Raw genomic sequence first — 24,325 nt, 5'->3', positions numbered from 1 at the left:
AGTGTTTTTCTGACATATTTCATGCGCCTGTGCCTCAGTGAGGCTATGCCTCTTCTTTCGATTTGCGAAGATTCTTCTCACCCGCCGTGTTAGTGGCATGTATCTTATCGTCTCCACATTACCAAACAATTATGCTTGACCCTAAAATTTCCCACGGCTAAAAGCAGAAGTGTTTTTTTCTGACAGATTTCGAGCTAGATCATGGAAGTCGATTGACTGTCCTACGTACATAAAGCAGACGACAACGCCAGTTCAGCACTGAAATGAACGGTTTTCGTATATTTCAAGACATCTACAATGTAAACTAAAGACGAGAAGGCTTCAAAACATGCTTACCATGTAATCATAGCACCAACCTCCCAGATGAATGCAGATACATTGCGAGAAATAACATGCCAACTTTATTTTTTGCGAATGAGGGAACCAACATGTTACTGTGACATCAGGGGACATCACTCTGTTGCTTGGGGGTTGTTCATTGTTTGGGAGCATAGCACATTCTGATACATGTTTTTCCACCAATAATTACCTGAATATTAACGCGAAACTGTATGCTTACGGGTACATTTTGCATAACTGTAACTCATACTGTAAGTTGCTTATCGATTAAACGATGCAGAGGGCAATCAAATCGTAGAATGCATGGCCGACGATTAAACCGTCAATACCCCCGACATTTACACACACACAAGTAGATCTAACTCGACCTGTCCACATTTTATCCAAACGCCAGCAGAAAAATGTGCCTTGTCAAACGTTTTGATTTATTGTCGTTACTGACAATATCGTTATTGAAACAATCCCAGTGCGCTAAGAGATTTATAGAGCAAATCTTGAAAATAATTATTGAACTCAGCGCTAGGCGCTTCGTTCAATAATTTATTTTCTCGATTTGCTCTATAAATCTCTTACTTAGCGCACTGGGATGTCTCAATAATTTAAATAATAATAATAATAACTGGACATTTTTAAGTGCCTAACCTATGGCTCTAGGTCTTTTACAAAAGAACATATACTAAAACTGATTGGAAGTTTCAAAATATCAATGTGTTTTTACCAATACTAAAACTGATTGGAAGTTTCTAAATGTTAATGAGGTTTTGCCCCCTATAAGTGTACTATACATTGTTGATGTGTGAATCTGGGCCCCACTTATTGGTCAGCACCACCCCTGAGAAGCCTTTCAATACAGTGGTACCTGCCACATGATGCCCCTCAATTGTGAGGACACCTCCCAAGAAAGGACACCTGTTGTCCCTTTGCTATCACCTTTACCAAAAGAAACCTGTCATGATTGTATTTGTGTGTGCACAGAGTTTTCCTGAAGGAATTGGAGAAATACGAGACGATACCAGAAGATGTGGGTCACTGCTTTGTTACCTGGGTGAGTCCCCCATTTCTTTCTTTCACAGCCAGTCTTTCTGTCTCAACCCATCTTGGATATATACAGTGGACATTTCCTGTGCAAGTGCACACAATCTGAGAAAGCAAGTTTTACAAATGAGGCAGTCTTATTATGGATGAATATTTACAGACTTTATGAAAAGAGAATCTGGGGAAAAAAGCAAGGACTTCAGGGGGAGGGGGGTGGGGTGTGTGGATGTGTTTAATAAGAGGGTTCTAAATGGGTGTTCTACTGTACTTGCATGGGTGGAATTCTTCCGGTATATGCCGGAAATCCGGATTCGTAATGTCTGTGGTGACGGTTTTTTGGTTGTTATATATCCTTCAGCGTCTGGGCCCCCCCCCTCCCCCCCCCACCTTAAAATTCTTCAGGATTCATGACATTTTTCAGTCCCACCCATGTACTTGCATTATGCAATTAGTTCTGTCTGCTTTTCTTTTGTGTAATGACTTTTCCAAAACCTGCATAACTGAGGTTTTTTGAACTTTTGGCAAATTTCTGTCTTAATTATTCGGAGAACCGTGATTTCCGTTAGTATGTTTATTTTGAGAAGTCATTTTGTTGTTCTAGCACGTTTAATAAATTCATTGCTTTCTGAAGTTGATGCAAATGTTTGTCACTGTTCCAGGCTGATAAATTCAACATATTTGTAAAGTATTGTAAAAACAAGCCCGACTCCAATGCCTTGCTTGTTGACCAAGCTGGGTCTTACTTTGAGGTGAGTAATTGACTTTCTGTCTGTCTATCTCTGTCTGTCTGTCTGTCTGTCTGTCTGTCTGTCTGTCTGTCTGTACCTCTTCTGTTGCCTGTCTGTATGTATGTCTGTATGTCTGTCTGTCTGTACCTCTTCCTTTGCCTGTCAGTATGTCCCTCTTTCTGTCTGTGACAACAGTTCAGCACATTTTCAAGTGTGGTGTGTGGAGGCAAAATAGACTGTTGGGAAATAACTCTTGTCAGGATTGTATGGGTTGTGAAAGAGTGAATACTCTTGCTTTTATTGAGGCAAACTTTCCCACGTGGCATTATTGGCGATCATCTACTTTTTATGCCTAGTACAGTTTGTTTTTTGCTGTGAGTAAATGTACAGCCCTTGACAACAAAACACAAGAATAACAAGGATTGTGTTTGCTGTGGCAGGAGATGCAGCACAAGTACAAGATGAGCGAGCCCCTGGCGTCGTTCCTGATCAAGCCGGTGCAGAGGATCACCAAGTACCAGCTGCTGCTCAAGGATCTTCTCACCTGCTGTGAGGAGCACACTGGGGAGATCAAGGTACGCTCACTTCTTACAGTGACTCTTATCAAACTGTGTCTCTGCGTCCAATACGCACTAGAAGCCAAAATAACGTACTAGAAATTCTTCAAGGGAATCCTGTGGCTAACTTAACCTGAAAGTTGTGTTATCCTGCAAGTTAGCAGTCAGTACTGATTGTCAGAATGCAATTGGATACTAGGTTCCATACAGAATGAACATAGAGATTACACAATGTTCTATTTTTGGGAATCCGAAGAGACTTTCTTTGTTTAGTAGGTGACTTGCGGGGGTCGAGGCTTGGAGGGCAAGTAACCCCCATACACCTGTTCGTACTGGGTTATCTAAAAAAAAGGGTTTTACCTCTGACAGCTTCGACACATGAACCTTCCTTGTCCAGAGGATGGGTTGTCTTCAAAGGGTGTTTGCTTGTGAAAGTTTTCACACATAGGCGGAGGGCAAGTAACCCTCGTACAGCTGTCTATACCTACACATATTTAGGCAGAGGGCAAGTAACCCTTATACACCTGTCCATGCTTGGTTGTCTTAGAAGGGGTTTTACCTACTGGGTTGTCTTAGAAGGAAGGTGTTTTGCCTGCAACATTTTTTCACACATGAACCTTCCATGCCCACAGGATGGGCTGGAGGTGATGATGAACGTGCCGAAGAAGGCCAACGACGCAATGCACCTATCCATGCTAGACGGTCTGGAGGAGAGCCTGGAGGCGCTGGGCGAGGTGCTGCTACAGGACACCTTCACCGTCTGGGACCCCAAGCAGATCATCCGCAAGGGGAGAGAACGCCGCCTCTTCCTCTTCGACGTCTGCCTCCTCTTCTCCAAGGAGGTCAAGGACAGCTCCGGCAAATCTAAATACATGTATAAGTTTAAACTTATGGTGAGTGGTGTCTTTTTGTGTGTGTGTGTGTGTGTGAGCAATTTTGAGGGATAGTGCAGAGAGTGAAATGACTAGGTTTTATCTGATGAAGTTTAATGTTTTAAAAAGCGTTTGGGAAGAAAGGTGAGAGAGCGTGCGTTGGTGCATTCATGTGTATGTGCGAGCGTATGTGTGTGTTCACAAGATATACAGAATTTTTTTTTTTTTTAACTTTTGCAATAAAAAATGAAATAAGTCAGGTTTGCCATTAATTCTCACTCATGAAAAAAATGCTGCTTAGCTTTGGAACTGATTTCAATGCATAGATTGAAATGATGAATTAATAACAAAGTTAAGCACATCTTCGTTATTTTCGTTGTGACATGAATGGATGGGCATTACAAGTGTTCATGCTGTTGTGTTCCCAGATCTCAGAAATCAACATCACGGAACACATAGAGGGGGATGAGACCAAGTTTGCCTTGTGGACGGGGCGAGCGCCCATCTCGGACTACAGGATCATCCTCAAGGTCAGTCACACACCACACACCATCACCCACTTTCACTTCATTCACTTTGTTATCCCATTGCTGGAAAATTTGTGTCACTCACTCCCAGTGGAAAGCTAGCAGTAACAAGTCGCTCTACCCAGGTGTGTGTGTGTGTTTTTAGGTGTAATCAGCCACTTTCATTTTAAGTGGAAGTCCTTCGTTCAGCTGCCCAACATGTCAACCGGCATAACGGGCAGTTAGTAAGTAAGCCACCTGCATTTATAGCAGAATGACCAAGGTCTTTTACCACTGTGGTGACACGGGGGTGGGACATTGATACCCTCTCCGAGTCTGCACATAGAGTTGACCTGTGTCCGTCTTGGCCTGGATTCAAGCCTGTGACCCTTGGATCAAAAGTCCAGTGCTCTACCAACTGAGCTACCCGGCCCCCCAACAAAAAGCGGAGCCAAGTGTGATGCATGCATCAAGCTATAAAACCTACGTCTAAATGTAGATCAGCCCCCCTTGAAAGAGAGAACTGTGGCTGAGAACATTTCCTGTACACGTGAATAGTACATCAATGTATAGTAAAAAGTGCAGTGCCTCATGTATGGAGATAGCTGAGTTAGTTTTGAGAATCTCTTCGTGGCTGGTCCACCACTTAAAAATGATCATGCAATGTGGACTGCTGTGCAGATTCAAAATGAAATAAAGAGCAGCTTAGCACAAGCACTTACTGAGTGATTGTGGACAAAGAGAGGTTACTATGTAAGGTTGTAGGAAAATACCTGTTTAGCGACGCATGACATTAATAGGCGTTGTTTGATGGAGTGAACTGATGCATAGTGTTAGTTGTACAATAGACGATTTTAGGAAATAACTCCATTGGGTTTGTAAAGGTTGTGGAAGAGTGAATACAAACATTGGAGGGGCCAATCCCTAGGGAGGGTGTGCCAGAAACATGGAGACAGTAGCATGTGTTTCAGACACACCCCTCGCTAGTGATTCGCCTCTCCAATGTTTGTAAGAGGTTTTGGCAAGGGTATTCACTCTTCTATGACCCATACAAACCTGACAGAGTTATTTTCGGAATTTGTCTATGAACAAGAGGTAATTTGTTTTGAATGAACATGAGGTATTTAAATTTCTCTCTTCTGTGAATTTGACTGAATCACATTTTGGAAAGAAAAAAAACCCTTAACGGCAGCTGACTGTGTGTACAGGCCAATAATCTGGAGACGAAACAGAACTGGGTGAAGAAAATGCGAGAGCTGATTCAGGAGAGGATCCTCTACATGCACGAGGCGCTCAAAGACAAACAGCCCACCATGTTCAAACCTCCGCCCAAGATGTTCAACCCTAGCAGAGTCAGCAGGTGAGAATCCGCTGATGAGAATCCGCTGATTGCATTATTTATGATTCCATGTTTCAACCCCATCTCTTAACAAGTACTCCCTGGCCCCCATGAAGAGCTGTCACTCTTTGATGCGAAGCTGTCAACTCAAGTGATTGCATGAAAAATGATAGGGGGAATAAGTAAAAAAAAATATCAGCTGGCAGGCATGCCATTTGTTTTGTTTGCTAACTTTTTTGTTCAGAAATTCATAATTACTTTACACTTACAGCTCATTTGAGAAAATAAGGACTTTGGAAAATGTTCATTTCAGCTGATTATTTAATAACTTGACGCAAACTGCACATAAACTCTGTTTTACCTGTGTGTTGTCCACAGAGAGCTGGAGGGAGATTCAGCCAGCCTTGAAGAGATGACGCTGGAACGTCGCGGTTCACTGACCTCCATCAATTCCAACGCCACCACGGCAACCACAGACAGCAGCAGCAGCGGCAGTGGAGGACACAAGGTGAGTTTTAGTGCCTCGTGTGGTGCTGGTGCTGGTGGTGAAGTGTTTTGTCTGTTGTTAGTGTTGTGGTGGCTGATGGGTTCGTTTGTACATATGTGGGTGTGTGTGTATGTGAGCATTTGTGCGTATATTTCTCTCTCTATTCTCTCTCTCTCTCTGTCACTCTGTCCCTCTCTCCTTCTCTACTTCTCTCTCTCTCTCTCTCTCTCTCTCTCTCTCTCTCTCTCTCTCTCTCTCTCTCTCTCTCTCTCTCTCTCTCTCTCTCTCTCGTTCTTCGTTTCATGTGTGTATTATAGTAGGACTAGCTGTAAGAAAGGACCATATGGACCTGATGCTATCATCCCTCGGTAAGAAAGTTTTCGAGTTCTCTCTCTGTCTGTCTGTCTCTCTCTCTCTCTCTCTCTCGGTCGGTCTGTCTCACTCTCTCTGTCTCTGTCTGTCTGTCTCTCACTCTCTCTGTCTGTCTCTCACTCTCTGTCCATTTCTCTCTCTCAGTCTCTCTCTGTGTCACTCTCTCTCTCTCTCTCTTTCTCTCTCTCTCTCTCTCTCTCTCTCTCTCTCTCTCTCTCTCTCTCTCTCTCTCTCTCTCTCTCTCTCTCTCTCTCTCTCTCTCTCTCTCTCTCTCTCTCTCTCTCTCTCTCTCTCTCTCTCTCTCTCTCTCTCTCTCTCTCTCTCTCTCTCTCTCTCTCTGTATCTCTGAGTTGGTGTGGTGTCGCTATTTGCTTGATTGGTTGGTGATTGTGGAAGTGCTGCAAATTGGTAGGTGATGGTCGGAGTGTTGTCTGTCCGTCTGTCTGTTCGTGTTTCTTCCTCTCAACTTCCACAGTAGAAAAATGCCAACACGGGTGCAAGGGTTAAGTAGCTCACTCCATAGGGGTACCGCTCATGAGACATAAATGTCATTACACTTTAAAGCCTGGAATTAACAAGGGAAAAAAAGTAGTGATTACGCCAGAACTTGAAAGAAGAAAAGAGGGAAGAGAAATCAGTTAGAGTGGAACCCCCCTTTTGAGACCTCCCCCTTTCAAGACACCCTGATGTCAAACTTTCACCTTTAAGACCTTGCTTTTTCAGACTTTCTCCTCACAAACTCTGTAAATTCACCCCCATTTCAAGACTCCGTCCTTTTTCAGACCTGAATGTCTGGGATTTTTTGAGGTCTTAAAGGGAGGTTCCAGTGTAGCTGAAAGACTTGATGCAGATTGATTGGACTGAGAGTGTCTGGGGCCAGGCAGCCCAAAGCCTTTCAGGACCGCTTCAACTAGCTCCCCTTGGCTTTCACACACCATTACGTAGAGACGATTCTTCTTCACCCCTTCTCTCTCTTCCTTCGCCTGTCTCTTTCTGTCTCTTTTTGTCTGTCTCCATCCCCTTTTGCCCGACCCCCCCCCCCCTCTCTCTCTCTCTCTCTCTCTCTCTCTCTCTCTTGCCAACTTAACCCCTTCTCTCTCTTCCTTCACCTGTCACTTTCTGTCTCTTTCTGTCTCCCTCCCTTTTTGCCCCCCTCCCCCTCTCTCTCGCTCTCTCTCTCGCTCTCTCCCCCCCTCTCTCTCTCCCCCCCCCTCTCTCTCTCTCTCTCCCTCTCTCTCTCGCTCTCTCTCTCCTGTCTCTTTTTGTCCCCACCCACCTCTGCTCCCCTCTCTCTCTCTCCCCCCTCTCTCTCTCTCCCCCCTCTCTCTCTCTCCCCTCTCTATCTCTCCCCTCTCTATTGCATCATGTAGACACTTTCTCTTCACCCCGTCTCTCTCTTCCTTCACCTGTCTCTTTCTGTCCCTTACTGTCTCCATCCCCTTTTGCCTCTCCCGCTCTCTCTCTCGCTCTCTCTCTCTCCTTCTGTCTCTTTTTGTCCCCACCCACCTCTGCTCCCCTCTCTCTCTCTCCCCCCTCTCTCTCTCTCCCCTCTCTCTCCCTCCCCTCTCTCTCTCTTCCCTCTCTCTCTCTCCCCTCTCTCTCTCTCTCCCCTCTCTCTCCCCCCTCTCTCCCCCCTCTCTCTCCCCCCTCTCTCTCCCCTCTCTCTCTCCCCTCTCTCTCCCCCCTCTCTCTCTCTCCCCTCTCTCTCTCTCCCCTCTCTCTCTCTCTCCCCCCTCTCTCTCTCTCCCCTCTCTATCTCTCCCCTCTCTATTGCATTGTAGCAGTTTTCCTATTGCATTGAATGTTTGTTTATTTACCCGGCGGAAAACCGTGGAAGTTGTAGATAATAACCAAGACCTGAGTCCTTTATGCGGCTCTACAGATGTGTTGTTTAGTGTGTGCACCTGTTATTTTCTCCTTTCCGGATCTAATTTTGGCCTCGCGTTGTGTTCATTTTTCCCTAGTGCGTGCAACTAAAATCTGCTAGTGCGCTATATTTATCCTCTTCCATCTAAAATTGCCGAGTTAGCTTATCTTTCCACAAAGGCTAAATCAGTGAGAAGAAGTGACGACTCAGGTATCAACGAAAATCATTCAGTCGATTGATGGAGTCAATTCCATGGGATTACCTTTCTATAAAATAGTTTATTAAACTCATTTCTAGAAAAGTGTACAAGCCTTCCAATACAACAGGTGCAAATTATTCAATATCATAAATTCACATACAAAATTGATACAAAAACCCGGGTAGCCCTTACATGGCAAACATCAAAAATGCGCAGATTATTATCATGGAAAACAATGAAGCCGCCTAATCTCCCTTCCCCAAATAATCCTATCCTAAATCGAGACTCCGCATATCGAGCTAGCTACCTGTTTATCCCATACAGGATCTTTTGTTCCCTGACTGACTATCTACAACTTTCTTATGATCTATTTACTTTGATGGAATTCGAAATGGGAGAAACAGTTCTTCCCTCTTTGGGCTATTTTTTTAAGGATGGTCTAAGACCTCAGAACTTTCTAGATTAACTTCAGTGAGAACGGGACAGAGCCGCGGACGACTCTACTTATTCTCCACCAAAGTGTTTATCCCTATCTTATTTCCAGTCTTATCTCTTTTACAAAGTACCGTACGCAGATAGGGTGGGACACCAAAAACACAGGAGCTTGCCCTCACCTACGCAGGTCACCTAAGGTTTAATCTACCACACCTAGCTAGCTAATTTAGGACCGTTCAATCAAACGCACGCCGACGTTCTAACAGTCCGGTTGTTTATTTCTGACTATCTACGGAATTTCCCTCCTACATATCTTTTGGACCTTTACTGTCGTTTGAAGTAAACAATCAGTAACATGCGCGGTCGTCCTTTAAAACTGGCTAGGCCTAGGCTGTCTTAATTTACGAAAAGGTAGAAAGAATCTCTAAGTTCTTTTATCGTTACGCTGTGTTTTCCCTACACTATCCCTTCAATAGAATGCGAAGTCTCTTCTTCTTGTCCCTATTCTAAATCTTGATCTCCCTAGCCTAGCGCCCTCAGTCTATGTCCTTATTCTAACCCATCCTATTCTGTTCTAAAGCCTGTCCTAATGCGTGTAGTAACCTCATTTTACACTGTCTTTTATACCAATCTGCATGGCAACGCAAACAAACACACAGAACCAGAGGCAGATTGGCTGACCGAAAAAGAACATTAACCGCACTACTTTCAAAACATTACGCGGACAATGTAATCCGTCCTTTTTCCTTTATCTTTACACTTGCTGATCACAACAAGCGCTCTTTTAATAACTGTTCGTAATATTTAAGCAACCTACAACATTATCTTCATCAAAGAAACCTTGTCTCCCCTCTCTTTTAAGATTCCTATCCTTTCTGATCTAACGATGATTTCTTCCGGCGATCGTTGTTTCCAACCCTACGAACAATCATCACATTCCGGCTACCTTATCAACCACAATAATCTCCTGCGGTCATCAATTTACATCCATTAAACAATTTTCATCCAATCTCTAATTATTCAACTTGACATTGGTCAAGTTTTACTACCCTTCATCAACCCGTATGCTGGTAAAATCGTGTCCGCGCCACATAAATGGCCGCCAACACGGAACTGAAAAGGGAATTACCTCCCTTGCATCGTCTGCCTTTGGTTTATACCCTATTGTTCTCTCTCTTCTCTGGCAAGCTGAAAACAGCGATAGCGTGACAGAAAGGACTCTGTACGCCATGACCATTCTAAGCCTTCCATCCCTAACTTTTACATCAAACTTTCTTCAAATCTGGCTCTCCCGCCACATTCCCCCCAACTCAAATTCTATGTCGTTTGGAACAAACTACCTAGAATAACTATAAGAGATTTGAATAAAGTTTACCTGCTTATGCTCAACATACACCTGTTGTGTTTTCAACAAATTCATCAATACTAACTATCTAATTTCATCAAAATAACAACTAACTATAAAACATTCTTTATTGAACCATCAACAACATCATCATCATCATAATTTACTGATTTTGACTAAAATTATGGTCATCTCGTTGTGGAATTCTGCTGCCTTCTCACCGGTCATCCTTTTCATCAATGGATCACGCTGGTGTCCATTACGTCCAAGTTGACGGCTAAAGTTGTAAGGGGTATCGAAGTACGCCCTTCCGTAACTTATCCTTACTTCCTAAGCCAACGGTTAAAGTTGTGAGGGGTATTGCTGTACGCCCTCCCGAAAACTCAGGTGCAGTCCACCTAATAGTCAGCTAGAGTTGAAAGGGGTATCGTGGTACCGCCTACTGATCTACTGGTCTGGATTATCATTTCCTATTAGATTTCACAGTTACGTTCAGAGGGGTATCGGGGTACCTCCTCCTGCGAAATCTAATTTGTAGCCCTACAGATTGACGGGACGGAAAGCAAGGGGTATCGAAGTACGCCCTTCCGAACAATCTGCAACAACGGTGATCCTCTTCTTTCCCCATCTCCTTTACTTGTACTAATAATGAACTATTATGTATCTGGTTAAAATATGAGTATACGATCATGTTAAGACACGAGAAAAACACTTTACCTGAGACAGATACGGACTTATGGTGACCTTTATCAAAGTCGCTCAAACCGTCCTAATATCCCAGACAAAACGATCGGACAGAATACATCACTCCGATTCTGACAAAAAGACACTGTTTGTTATGAACGTCAGTAAACTTTAGCTGAATCATATCAGAGCGATAAACAACCTTGTTGCTTTTCTTTCCACATTTGACCAAAAGCCAGGATCTGGCCATGATGGAGGTCTGACTGGTGGTCTGAATTTACACGGCAAAACCCACCCTGTCTCCCAAACAAGCACCAAAAAGGCTTTGATTGCTCTTTTTACACTGTCAAGTGTCTCGACATTGACCTCGTGACCCTTTTTGAGGTCAATCACGTCAGAACTACCTTGTTCTGTCCCACTAGCTGGAGTCTCTTGCAACTCCTTACTTTGGATAGCTAGAGTACCTTCCCTGTCCGCAGCTTCTTGTTCTGCTTCACAGGTTTTCTCCACTAAAACCCTCTTCTCAAAGTTATTGCTGTCTTTGGTACTAAATAGGCAATCATCGACTGGATCAGTTACATCCCTACCCTGGAGTGCGTCAGATTGTCTCTGAGCAACTGATACGTCTTTGATATGTGTCTGTGATTCCCGTTTACCATCTGGGGCTACTCCGATATCTGAAGCATCAAGTTTTGAAATATGTTCAATCAGAAGACCTTTCTTCTCACAACTATCAAGGGGTGAACCCACCAAATCTGAACTAGTCAAATCCCGCGTCTCCCAAGACGCCTTACTTTGATTCACTAGAACACATTCTTTCTTCACAACCCCTCTTCCTGATACCTGGGTACAATCTTCCACAACTCTTCCCCTAGAGTTACTATTGTCACCCGTATCTATCACACTATCTTCAGCCGAATCAGCCACATCCTCACCTTCTGGCGAGGCAAAATTCCTCTGAACAACTGATTCAACCGAAAAACCCCTTTCTAAACTTGCTTCTCTTTCTTGGTTTGCTTTAGGAGAACTCATTTCATCCTTTCCCATTTTAAACCTGGAATCACCTTTCCCCTTGAAGGGAAGTCTTTTGGAACAAACAAACTCCCTTGTTCTATTCCCTCGAGATCTTCTATCAAAATCTCTACCCTTGTTTGAGTTACCGGCCTCAAATCCAGCCCTCTGTAATAAGTCACCTCTGCTATCAGGGGTACTCTCCTTACCCTGTGTTTTCTGGTTGTGACCCTCCACAGCCCTCGTATTCATATGAGTATGAGAAGGACAAAGCATGTCACGGCTCCCTCTACAATTCCCGTTTTTGTCATCCCTTCCGTTTTTATTTCTAGGACACTGACGAGCATAATGTAGAAAGTCCCCACAAACGTGACATGCCCCCTTTTGTCTCTGTTCTTTTTCTTTCTGCTTTCCCATCATCCTCTCCTCAAAGATTTCCATTGTTTTCTTTATCTGTCTCAAGACAGCTTCCATACTGGCAGTTACTTTTTCGTCCTCTTCCCATTTGTTTCTTTCTTCCCCCTTTCGCTCATTAAGCAGTCCCTCCTCGTATCTCTGTACTAACTCGGTCTCTTGGCCAAGTTCAATTGCCTCGTCGAGTGTGTTTGGTTTACCATACAACACGTGTTCTCTCATTGCTGCGTTGTCTAAACCCCCAATAAATTTATCTATAAGGATCTCTTCTAGGCCGGTGTTATAGTCTTCGGGGTATGCTTTCTCAGCCAGTTCTTGGATAGACCGTCCAAATTCTTGGATGTCTTCGTTTCGTCTTTTTCTTCTATTCTTGAACTCATTCCTGTACATGTTAATGGCGCCTACCGGTGTGAGACATTTAGTTAGCACCCTTTTCAATGACTCGTAGTCTTCTCCGTCCATCCCCTTCAACACCCTTTCCACTATCGAATCCGCCTTTCCCTTGAGACACATCCTCAATTGTATTCCCTTCTCCTCATACGACCACCCGTTCCATTTAGCTACTCGCTCGAACTTCCCCAAGTATGAGTTCACATTGGTGCTCCCATCGAACTTATCCGCCTCCATCTGTTGCCGTTTGTGCGTAAAGATTTCTGAGTGCAATTCCCGTCTGACAGGACCATAATACTTTTCCGCTGGGATTCGTCTGACATCCCCATAAGAATTTGGAACGCAGTCTCCACGAACCCCAAACTTTACGTCATGTCTACCGACGTCACCAATTGTTGTACAGTCCTTGTGACACTTTTGACTTGTGCGACCTTTGGAACGCGCGTAGTAATCTCTGAACTCGCATTCTTCCTCCCTGCACGCATGTTCAGCAGACTCCCGCTGACAAGCAATCTTACTTCTTGTTCTAGGATAGCAATATTCTTGTGAGGAATAAAACCTCCCTTGGCTAGAATGAACCGACACTTTCTGTGCATTCTGCGGTGCAGAATATGTGACAAGATTTCCTGCTTTTCTCTCTGGATTTATGTGATACTGTTTCTTTGTGTGCTTCTGCATTTCTCCACAAGGTGGGATATCTTCACGACATCTTTGTTCTATCTCATCTACTTTTCTGCCAAAAATAGCCCTAAGAACCCAACCTAGCAGAACACATCCACCAAAATAACCTGCCGCGTGTAACCAACTCGACAAAATACCCGTTTCGTCGTCCTCCATCTCAACACGACCCTAGGCCTATTACAGCCTCTTCATTCAGAAAACTTCTAAACCTACAGATAGGCTAAGAACACACCACCGTCATCACAATCACCCACTTCTAAACGTACTTTAGAAAAAGAAACTTTTCCTCTTAGACCCCTGTAACGAAGATGTCAATCCCATCTAACGAACAATAGTAATCTAAAACACATTGACTAAGCTTACAGCCGCTTAGATCTCTCACGAAAAATATGTTGGGATCACCTGGCTGTCAAACACAGGCGCTTGACACGAAATGACAATAACAGAACTACCAAGAATACTCTGCATCCATTTTTCATCCGAATGATTCTCAGGTCACGTGAAGTCGTCTTTCACAACTAACTATTTCTACAATTCTCCTTGATTTTGTGCTGAAATGATCAGCCTTCTACTACCTTGAAAGATAAAAGCTAATATTAGATCTTTGATCACAGCCACCAAAATGTAGCCTTCTACTACCCTGAAAGATAAAATTAAAAGCTAATATTAGATCTTTGATCACAGCCACCAAAATGTAGCCTTCTACTACCCTGAAAGATAAAATTAAAAGCTAATATTAGATCTTTGATCACAGCCACCAAAATGTAGCCTTCTACTACCCTGAAAGATAAGCTAATATTAAATCCTTGGTCACGGCCACCAAAATGTAGCAGTTTTCCTATTGCATTGAATGTTTGTTTATTTACCCGGCGGAAAACCGTGGAAGTTGTAGATAATAACCAAGACCTGAGTCCTTTATGCGGCTCTACAGATGTGTTGTTTAGTGTGTGCACCTGTTATTTTCTCCTTTCCGGATCTAATTTTGGCCTCGCGTTGTGTTCATTTTTCCCTAGTGCGTGCAACTAAAATCTGCTAGTGCGCTATATTTATCCTCTTCCATCTAAAATTGCCGAGTTAGCTTATCTTTCCACAAAGGCTAAATCAGTGAGAAGAAGTGACGACTCAGGTATCAACGAAAATCATTCAGTCGATTGATGGAGTCAATTCCATGGGATTACCTTTCTATAAAATAGTTTATTAAACTCATTTCTAGAAAAGTGTACAAGCCTTCCAATACAACAGGTGCAAATTATTCAATATCATAAATTCACATACAAAATTGATACAAAAACCCGGGTAGCCCTTACATGGCAAACATCAAAAATGCGCAGATTATTATCATGGAAAACAATGAAGCCGCCTAATCTCCCTTCCCCAAATAATCCTATCCTAAATCGAGACTCCGCATATCGAGCTAGCTACCTGTTTATCCCATACAGGATCTTTTGTTCCCTGACTGACTATCTACAACTTTCTTATGATCTATTTACTTTGATGGAATTCGAAATGGGAGAAACAGTTCTTCCCTCTTTGGGCTATTTTTTTAAGGATGGTCTAAGACCTCAGAACTTTCTAGATTAACTTCAGTGAGAACGGGACAGAGCCGCGGACGACTCTACTTATTCTCCACCAAAGTGTTTATCCCTATCTTATTTCCAGTCTTATCTCTTTTACAAAGTACCGTACGCAGATAGGGTGGGACACCAAAAACACAGGAGCTTGCCCTCACCTACGCAGGTCACCTAAGGTTTAATCTACCACACCTAGCTAGCTAATTTAGGACCGTTCAATCAAACGCACGCCGACGTTCTAACAGTCCGGTTGTTTATTTCTGACTATCTACGGAATTTCCCTCCTACATATCTTTTGGACCTTTACTGTCGTTTGAAGTAAACAATCAGTAACATGCGCGGTCGTCCTTTAAAACTGGCTAGGCCTAGGCTGTCTTAATTTACGAAAAGGTAGAAAGAATCTCTAAGTTCTTTTATCGTTACGCTGTGTTTTCCCTACACTATCCCTTCAATAGAATGCGAAGTCTCTTCTTCTTGTCCCTATTCTAAATCTTGATCTCCCTAGCCTAGCGCCCTCAGTCTATGTCCTTATTCTAACCCATCCTATTCTGTTCTAAAGCCTGTCCTAATGCGTGTAGTAACCTCATTTTACACTGTCTTTTATACCAATCTGCATGGCAACGCAAACAAACACACAGAACCAGAGGCAGATTGGCTGACCGAAAAAGAACATTAACCGCACTACTTTCAAAACATTACGCGGACAATGTAATCCGTCCTTTTTCCTTTATCTTTACACTTGCTGATCACAACAAGCGCTCTTTTAATAACTGTTCGTAATATTTAAGCAACCTACAACATTATCTTCATCAAAGAAACCTTGTCTCCCCTCTCTTTTAAGATTCCTATCCTTTCTGATCTAACGATGATTTCTTCCGGCGATCGTTGTTTCCAACCCTACGAACAATCATCACATTCCGGCTACCTTATCAACCACAATAATCTCCTGCGGTCATCAATTTACATCCATTAAACAATTTTCATCCAATCTCTAATTATTCAACTTGACATTGGTCAAGTTTTACTACCCTTCATCAACCCGTATGCTGGTAAAATCGTGTCCGCGCCACATAAATGGCCGCCAACACGGAACTGAAAAGGGAATTACCTCCCTTGCATCGTCTGCCTTTGGTTTATACCCTATTGTTCTCTCTCTTCTCTGGCAAGCTGAAAACAGCGATAGCGTGACAGAAAGGACTCTGTACGCCATGACCATTCTAAGCCTTCCATCCCTAACTTTTACATCAAACTTTCTTCAAATCTGGCTCTCCCGCCACAGCATCATGTAGACACTTTCTCTTCACCCCGTCTCTCTCTTCCTTCACCTGCCTCTTTCTGTCCCTTACTATCTCCATCGCCTTTTGCCTCTCTCGCTCTCTCTCTCTCGCTCTCTCTCTCTCGCTCTCTCTCTCTCGCTCTCTGGCCAACTCTAGCACTTTCTCGCTCTCCGACCTTTCTCTTTCACGCTACTCCTCTTGCACCCCCTCGTTCGCTCTTTTGTTCACTCTCTCTGTCATGAAGTGGATTGTAGTGTGAATAAAGGATTTCTTTTCTGTAAACGTGTTCTGCCCTATCTTATTATACTGACTTCAATCTTCACACCCAAACACTCCAAACACAGAATTTTGGGAGGATGCAGACTTATTATTTCCTCACCAAAATATAACACAATTCTTCACTTCAAATACATCAATACGAATCAACTTCTTGAACACACAGTTCACACAACATATAGCATTCACTCAATGCATGCAAATACATAGTATAAAGATACTTTCTCAAAGATAGATTAACGCACAAGATAAGGTGCTGACAGACACTCACGAGTTCGTATCACGGCTCACTGCATGTCGTCATTTACACACCCTTGTGTCTCTGAATCCCGTAGATGATGAATTCACAGAAACTTTCCTTATAGGTGCCAACACACACCTTTCACGTTTCTCCCCGAGAAACATTTCCGCCATTAGCGAAATAAACCGTCGCCTCTACGACCGGTAACGATGGAGACTCCGCCGTCTAGCCATCTGCCGATGTGGTCTCTTCCCCCACCATCGCCCCGCATTCTCCCGTGTAAGGTCCGTCCCTTGTCCACGCCATGGAAAACCCCTCATGGAAACTCCTAAAGAATTAACCCAAGTCTTAAAACACATTCTCTTTAACCATCTCCTCTTCCTAAACTAAAGTCACGTAACATCTCTCTCGTTCATTCTACATTCACATTCCGTCCACAGACAAAATCCAACTATACTTCATCCATGAATCACTTAATCCATCACTGACACTACCACACATAGTATCACTGTCTTAAACATAACATAAATGCGTAACAGCAATTATGTTCAAGAATTTACCAACGAAAACCATAACACAATCACAACAAGAATTCTCTCAAAACTTCACACTAGAATTTAGTGCACTTTGTATACACTAACCTTTACATTCCAGCTATGTATTCCAACTTCAATAATATACAACATAGTAAATCATTTACCTTAAGAGACCCGTCTCTTGAAAGAGTACTTGTCCCAGAACAAGACCGACACGCGCTGACAACCATCCCGGTTGAAAATCTTAAACGCTGTGACGTTATTAACCCCAGACCAGCTACATTTCTCATAAACACAACTCATGTCAAACTATGGTTTTCTCGTGCAACGCACAAAACCCGTGATAACGCCTCTCCGGTCCCCTACGCATCGCACTTCAATATTTAGGGAGGTTAAAAACACGACGTGGTTTCACATCACAAATATGCTACTCACATCTTTGTGACACTCTCACTCTCTCCCACCCCCTTTTCTCTTACCCCCTGCTGTCTATCCCCCCTTTCCCCCTCTTTCCCCCTCTTTCCCCCTCTTTCCCCCTCTCCCTCTTTGCTGCTTTGAGAAGAAAAAGGAGGAACTGAGTTGGAAGTCACGTGTCAAGTGGTGTGCAAGACTGTTAATTGCCGTTGAGCCTGTAGATGAAAGGGGTAAACATCGGGACATGCGTTAGTATATCGATGTTTGACGTCAGAGCAAACTGTGCACAAAGCTTGCATAATTTGTCAACAGTAGCCTGATGTTTATACATCAAGCAGAATTTATCTCGCAGGACTGCTCACAGGAGAATAGGACACACACACACGCTGTTTCTTATGTTCGTTGACGCCTAAGATCGGTGTAGAATCTGTGTTCTAGTTCACGTTGCAGTTTGAAGGTGACTAGTCTGAGTGCACGCGCGCCATGCTTTGTCTTGACATGCAGAGCCTGCCATTTTCACGTGCACTCTAATGTGTCACGCTCGTTTGAGTGTGATTTGAGTTTTATCTCAGCGGACTTGCGGAATTTATGATTGACTAGAGGAATACCCGGCTTCGCCGGGGTGAATCGCGAGACAGAGACAGACAGCGTGGCGGTTCACCACAATCACCTTTGAAGGCGAAGTCCTGTCAAACGGGTTTGAGAATTTTAGAGCTTATTTCTTAGCCCTATATTATCTGTTGTGGCTTCTCAAATGCCAGAACATACAGACACACAAAAAGCGCTAGACCCCATCACAAACAGAACTCTACATTCCACAGGTTTTTGCCCACACACACACACAAACACACACACACACAGAGAAGCCGTATATATATATGTATATCTATATCTATAAATATATAGAGATAGGTGACAGTGTATTTTTCGCGTGGCTATAAATTGATTCGACCTTTTCACTTTGACAGTAAGAACAACTTACGGGTGCAAGGGAAGCGTTCTGGACAGCGCAGTGACATTCTAAAAATAGTAACTTACAAACGGGAATATGGATTGAAGCCACACGAAGGCGCAAAACACTGGAGAAGATAAGGAAGAGTTACTGGGAATGGTGAATTCGCCGGGGTGAATCGCGAGACAGAGACAGACAGCGTGGCGGTTCACCACAATCACCTTTGAAGGCGAAGTCCTGTCAAACGGGTTTGAGATTTTTAGAGCTTATTTCTTAGCCCTATATTATCTGTTGTGGCTTCTCAAATGCCAGAACATACAGACAGACAAAAGCCGCTAGACCACATCACAAACAGAACTCTACAGTACACAGGTTTTTGCCCACACACACACACAAACACACACACACACAGAGAAGCCGTATATATATATGTATATCTATATCTATAAATGTATAGAGATAGGTGAGAGTGTATTTTTCTGCCCACACACACACACAAACACACACACACACAGAGAAGCCGTATATATATATGTATATCTATATCTATAAATGTATAGAGATAGGTGAGAGTGTATTTTTCGCGTGGCTATAAATTGATTCGACCTTTTCACTTTGACAGTAAGAACAACTTACGGGTGCAAGGGAAGCGTTGTGGACAGCGCAGTGACATTCTAAAAATAGTAACTTACAAACGGGAATATGGATTGAAGCCACACGAAGGAAGGGAGATAAACGCAAAACACTGGAGAAGATAAGGAAGAGTTACTTATGATGGTGAAATGAACACAAAAACCAAAATCGGTTCAGCGCTGCGCGCTGAGAGCACGTGTTGAAATATCTCATCGATGATATTGTGTCCGGGGTGTAGCTGAATACGGTGTCCAAATTTGAAAAAGATCCACCGAGAACTTTGGCGTTGTGATGTGGTGTAGCGGCTTTGGTGTGTCGGTATGGGGGCCCGGGTAGCTGAGGTGGAACCAAAATCGGTTCAGCGCTGCGCGCTAAGAGCACGTGTTGAAATATCGACCAGGTTGTGTCCTGTCCCGGGTGTACCTGAATATGCCCACCAAATTTGAAGCAGATCCATCGAGAACTTTGGCCGTGCATCGCGAACTCACACACAGACACACAGACACACAGACAGACACAAGTCGTATATATATATATATAGATACCTGCTTTAAAGTTTACTCACCCGTTAATCACTTTAGGGGCCATAAATGTTTCATTGGAAAACTAATTTAGCTGGATTTTGCTTAATTGCGTTCTAACAAAAAGTGCTGAGTGTGTTCTGTTGTGCTCTCTGTCTTTCCGAAGAGAGTTTTCATTTGACGTTGATGCGCAGTCATTGTTTCTGATTTAATCGAAGTTGACAATTGAATTAATCATTTGGTAAGGCCTTTTTTTTTATTTTTTTTTAACAGGACTCCTTTATCTTTTTGTTTTAAATAAACCACATATTTATGAATTAGGTCTTTGTACTTTGAGCAGAATTCACATCGGTAAAGCAATCTGACAGGCTACACTTTGAACTCAGAGATTTCTTGAGGCGATTGATGATTATGATGGAAAGTTTGAGACTATCTCTCTGCTCCATCTCTGTTCTACGCTTCATTCCCACCCACTTCCCTTCAGACCGAAGATTGTTACGTACAATTACGATTTTTTTTACATTTTAAAACCCCAGCTGAAGGTGTTTTAAAAAAAAAAAGATTTTGTTGTGAGTCAAAAATCAGCAGAGAAAATTAGGCATACACCACAGCTCTGCGCCACAGTTACTTCAGTATAAGTGGAGAATTTAAAATCCCATGTGACGTCTGTCCCATCCCTTCCTGGATTATGACGCACAAGGAAGAGCAGTATTGCTGGAGATAAGGAAATAGGTTTCAAGGCTGCAGACATAAGACAAAGCATCAGTAGGCTTAGTATTGAATTTCGGATTCCATGGTACCAGACGGTTGAGAAAATGTTGGAAGTAAAAGAACAGTGTTTTCTTTAGCGGGACCGATTGGATTGCCTCCCCCACTTGTACCCTTGGTTTCCATGGCAACCACTACCATCGTGACAACCAAGGTTAAGAAAAACGAACTCAACCGAAGGGAATATTCGAGGACAGCCTCCCCTCCCCTCCTTTCCTCCCTTCTCCACCCCTCCGCCCACCCCAATACCCCTCCACACCTCCCCAGCAGAATAGAACCATAACAGAAGAGCGACCGTTGCTTCACGTAGTGATTGTATGCAATGGTTGAACCCCCATTTTAAGACCTCAAACAATCTGAGAAAATCAGGTCTTAACAAGGAGGTAAATTTACAGAGGATATAAACAGAAAATCTGAATTTGGAGGTCTTAAAAGGGGGGTTCCATTCATGATTGTAGAGGACAGGACCAATAATTGTTGTACTGACACAGTGGCACTGGTCTAGGAGAGGACGGAAGGCCAGGCTGCCCTCAGGTAATGGAATGGTATGTTTTGTCCGGAGTCCTCGTAACACGAGAGACGGGGACTGAAGGCTGAGAAATGGGGAGTGCTTGTAAGGTCTGAAAGGTCCAAGGCGGGGGGAAATCGGAAGGCATTAGTCTGTGCAGAATTGAAAAGTAACCAATGATCACGGGTAATGCACGGTAGTTCTCTGTCTCTGTCTGTCTGTCTCTGTCTCTCACTCTCTCTCTCTCACACACACACACACACACAACACACACACACCGCTTCTCTCTCTCTCTCTCTCTCTCTCTCTCTCTCTCTCTCTCTCTCTCTCTCTCTCTCTCTCTCTCTCTCCCCCAATCAAGTTTTCCCATTTTGAGAAATGAGACTAGGAATGGAAATGCAGATGGACAAATACACAGATTCCGGCCCAGCCAGTGATTTACAATTTAATCTGAAGCGAAGAAAAGAAACGGACTGGGGACTGGAGGGGGTAAAATCCATCGCTTTCGTTGCCTCCGTCACTAATGGGGCTTGTTGCGACCAGGGGACTTGCGTCTTCCGTCATGCCTGTCTCCCGGACGTCTTGACACGTCTTGGCTGACACTCGTACCTTGGAGTACAAACCACGTCCGTATTTAGTTAGATCTTGACTAGTCTGGGCGGGTACAGCGGCCTGGACACCCCCCCCCCCCCCCCCCCGTCCAATTTACATCCCCTAGACCCCAATTTCCCAGATTTTCTGAGAATTAAATCTGTAATGATAATCCAGTTGAAGGCTCTCTCTCTCTTTAAAGACTATTTTATTTGATTTTTGTTTAAATCTTTTTAGTGGACTAGCGAGGGGGGATGCTGCTGTACTCTTACCTTACCTTGGGCATTAAGTTCAAACCGTTTTGGATTATTCAGATCTTGGTATGTCTCGACTTGAATATTCAATCCAAAGCATTTTCGGTGTTATTCAGACCTTGACATGTCTAGGCCAATATTCATATATTCGGATTTATTCAGATCTTTACATGTCTAGGCCAATATTCATATATTCGGATTTATTCAGATCTTTACATGTCTCGGCTGGGATATTTACTCCAAAGCAGTTTTGGATGTATTCAGATCTTGACATGTCTCGACTGGGAGATTGAACCCAAAGCAGTTTCGGATTATTCAGACCTTGACATATCTTGGCCAATATTCATACATTCGGATTAATGAGATCTTTACATGTCTCGGCTGGGAGATTGAATCCAAAGCAGTTTCGGTTTTATTCAGATCTTGACATGTCTTAGCCAATATTCATACATTGGAGATTGAATCCCTATCAGATTCTGATTTATTCCGATATTTGCAAAAAGCGGGACTGGTGTAGTCCTCTTAGTATGCATGACTTTGCTCCGCAGACATATTATGCTATCGTTGTGACAGATCTGCTTATATACGACAGATCACCGAAAACTTTAGCATTTTGGGAACATTCGCTTTAAGACGCCTGTTTTTCTTCCCTTCTTTCTTTCGTTCAATCGTTCATTCGTTATTTCTCCCTTTTTCTGTCTTTGGTTGCTGTTGTTGCTGTTTCTTCTTCTCACTTTAGTGAGTGCAAAATTAGTTGCAGATCAGGCTCTGATTGAAAGAAGAGAAGCTACAATCGGCACGTTTCAGAACAGAAATTTCCGTCTCTCCTGCACCCCACCTCCCGTCCCTCTCCCCCCTCTCCCCCCTTTCCCTCTCGATCTCTCCCTCCCGATCACTTTCCTCCCTCTCTCTCTCCCTCCCCCGTATGTCCCTCTCCCTCTCTCACTCTCATAACGCACCCCCCCCCCCTCCCTAAATTCCAACTCGCCTCACACCGAAGTCGGCGGTATATAACAAAACGCTGTTAATAGTGTTAGCTCTTAATTTGACTTGGCTGTCTTCCGCTGGCCTCACATTTCTGGATCGGCTTCTTCGATCTAGCTTCCATCCCCTGGCCGTGTTAATCAGACACTGGCCGTGAGACTGATTGCTGGGGCAACCACGCTCCAGGTCTGTCAGCTATGGTCGTTACAGTTTGGGGTGCTCTCTGGTGTCCTCGCTGTCACAATCATGGCTATTGTCGTCAAATAACCTGTGACACGAAAAGGAATTTTGTTTCCAAATCTGGTTTGAAATCCATAAACAGATAGACTGCTAACGTTCCGAAATTCACAATCAAAAAACAACAATGATAGTTTATTGGAACGTTTCATTTATGACTAAACAAATAACCAACAACTTACCATTATTTTTTTTTTTTTATTCTGGTTTGAAATCAAGAACTCAAAAGCTATAGAGGTGGTCCCTCGGGTCATGTTGAAGTTGTGATGTCATGGTGTGGGAGTAAGCCATGGATTGTTTCACGAAGAAAGCTGACTGACACGCGCGATGCGTTTTCGTTCAAGATTGGTGGATTGTCGCTGTTTGTCTCCCAGAAAGAGGACATGTTTTGATGACGATAAACGCACGTTTCCTGCCCCTCATGGGAAAGGGCAGCGGAGACGTAATCCCCAATAACCAGCACGTCGATATCGCTGGGACACATTCCACGCTGCCAGTAAGGCCACCTCACAAAGAGATTGATGATCACCAGTTATGTCCCTTAATACCCCGCCAATGGCCACAGGGTCCTGTTGCTTCCATTACGGGGGACTAGGGTTCCAGATTTCCGAGAGAGAGGTAGGGGGGGGGGGGGGGGATTAAATGTCTTGACGGGTTTTGATTTGATTTCGGGACGATCCTCTCTATCCCTCTCACCCCTGCTACGCTCCACTTGTTACATCACAACATGTGTGGCTGCCCAGGCAAATACTAAGATTTCACAATCTAGCTTATTCTCCATTAGTGACTTGATGCTTATTGCTTTCATCAGAGAAGAAGTGCTCGGTAAGGCTGGAGTGTTCGAGAAGAACGTTGTCTTGAAAAGTCGTGGTTGGATTGCGAAATGACACCTCCTGAACCTAACGCAAATTTGGTTGCACCCCTGAGTTTGCTAACTGTGGTCCCCAGAGCAAACGCAGGGGTTTCGCAATCACCGTCAGCGTTTTGTGATTTGATTTAGGGATTGCCCTTCTCTCACCCCTCTTTAACCCAAGGTTTGCTTGCCGACTAGGTTGTAACTGTACCCTCCTCGCCCTCACCCCCGCAAAGAGAATTCATAGAAAGGTTTCGCAGTCGGAATATTAAGTCTCTTCCTCCATCAGTACTTCGCCGTTCTTTGCTTCCCCAGAGTTTCGTTGTACCCATATTTCGTTGTACCCATATTTCGTTGTACCCATATTTCGTTGTACCCACAAGTTTGCCACTGTAGTTCCCCAATGCAAATGCACGTACAGAGATCTCGGATTCGGGAAATACAGCTT

The 24,325-nt window shown here is 43.6% G+C and overlaps 1 protein-coding gene and 1 long non-coding RNA gene across 3 annotated transcripts in view; one reads left to right on the top strand and one right to left on the bottom strand.

Annotated features, from left to right (window-relative positions):
- The window catches only part of LOC138959910 (triple functional domain protein-like), a 243,912-nt gene that overhangs the window by 64,178 nt on the left and 155,409 nt on the right, over positions 1-24,325 (top strand). For both annotated transcript variants that reach the window (XM_070331585.1, XM_070331586.1), the window contains exons 32-38: positions 1,315-1,384; positions 2,034-2,123; positions 2,543-2,677; positions 3,292-3,552; positions 3,960-4,061; positions 5,246-5,397; positions 5,755-5,884. In XM_070331585.1, the coding sequence (XP_070187686.1) occupies positions 1,315-1,384; positions 2,034-2,123; positions 2,543-2,677; positions 3,292-3,552; positions 3,960-4,061; positions 5,246-5,397; positions 5,755-5,884 (940 nt within the window). The remainder of the gene's footprint in view (positions 1-1,314; positions 1,385-2,033; positions 2,124-2,542; positions 2,678-3,291; positions 3,553-3,959; positions 4,062-5,245; positions 5,398-5,754; positions 5,885-24,325) is intronic.
- LOC138959914 (uncharacterized) overlaps positions 1-24,325 on the bottom strand; it is a 194,090-nt gene that overhangs the window by 71,164 nt on the left and 98,601 nt on the right. The gene's annotated exons all lie outside the window — the stretch shown is intronic.

The sequence above is a fragment of the Littorina saxatilis genome, linkage group LG2 (genome assembly GCF_037325665.1).
Source record: "Littorina saxatilis isolate snail1 linkage group LG2, US_GU_Lsax_2.0, whole genome shotgun sequence".
Classification (NCBI taxonomy): domain Eukaryota; kingdom Metazoa; phylum Mollusca; class Gastropoda; order Littorinimorpha; family Littorinidae; genus Littorina; species Littorina saxatilis.
Note: the sequence above shows the minus strand (reverse complement) of the source record. Positions and strands in the feature narration are given on the sequence as shown.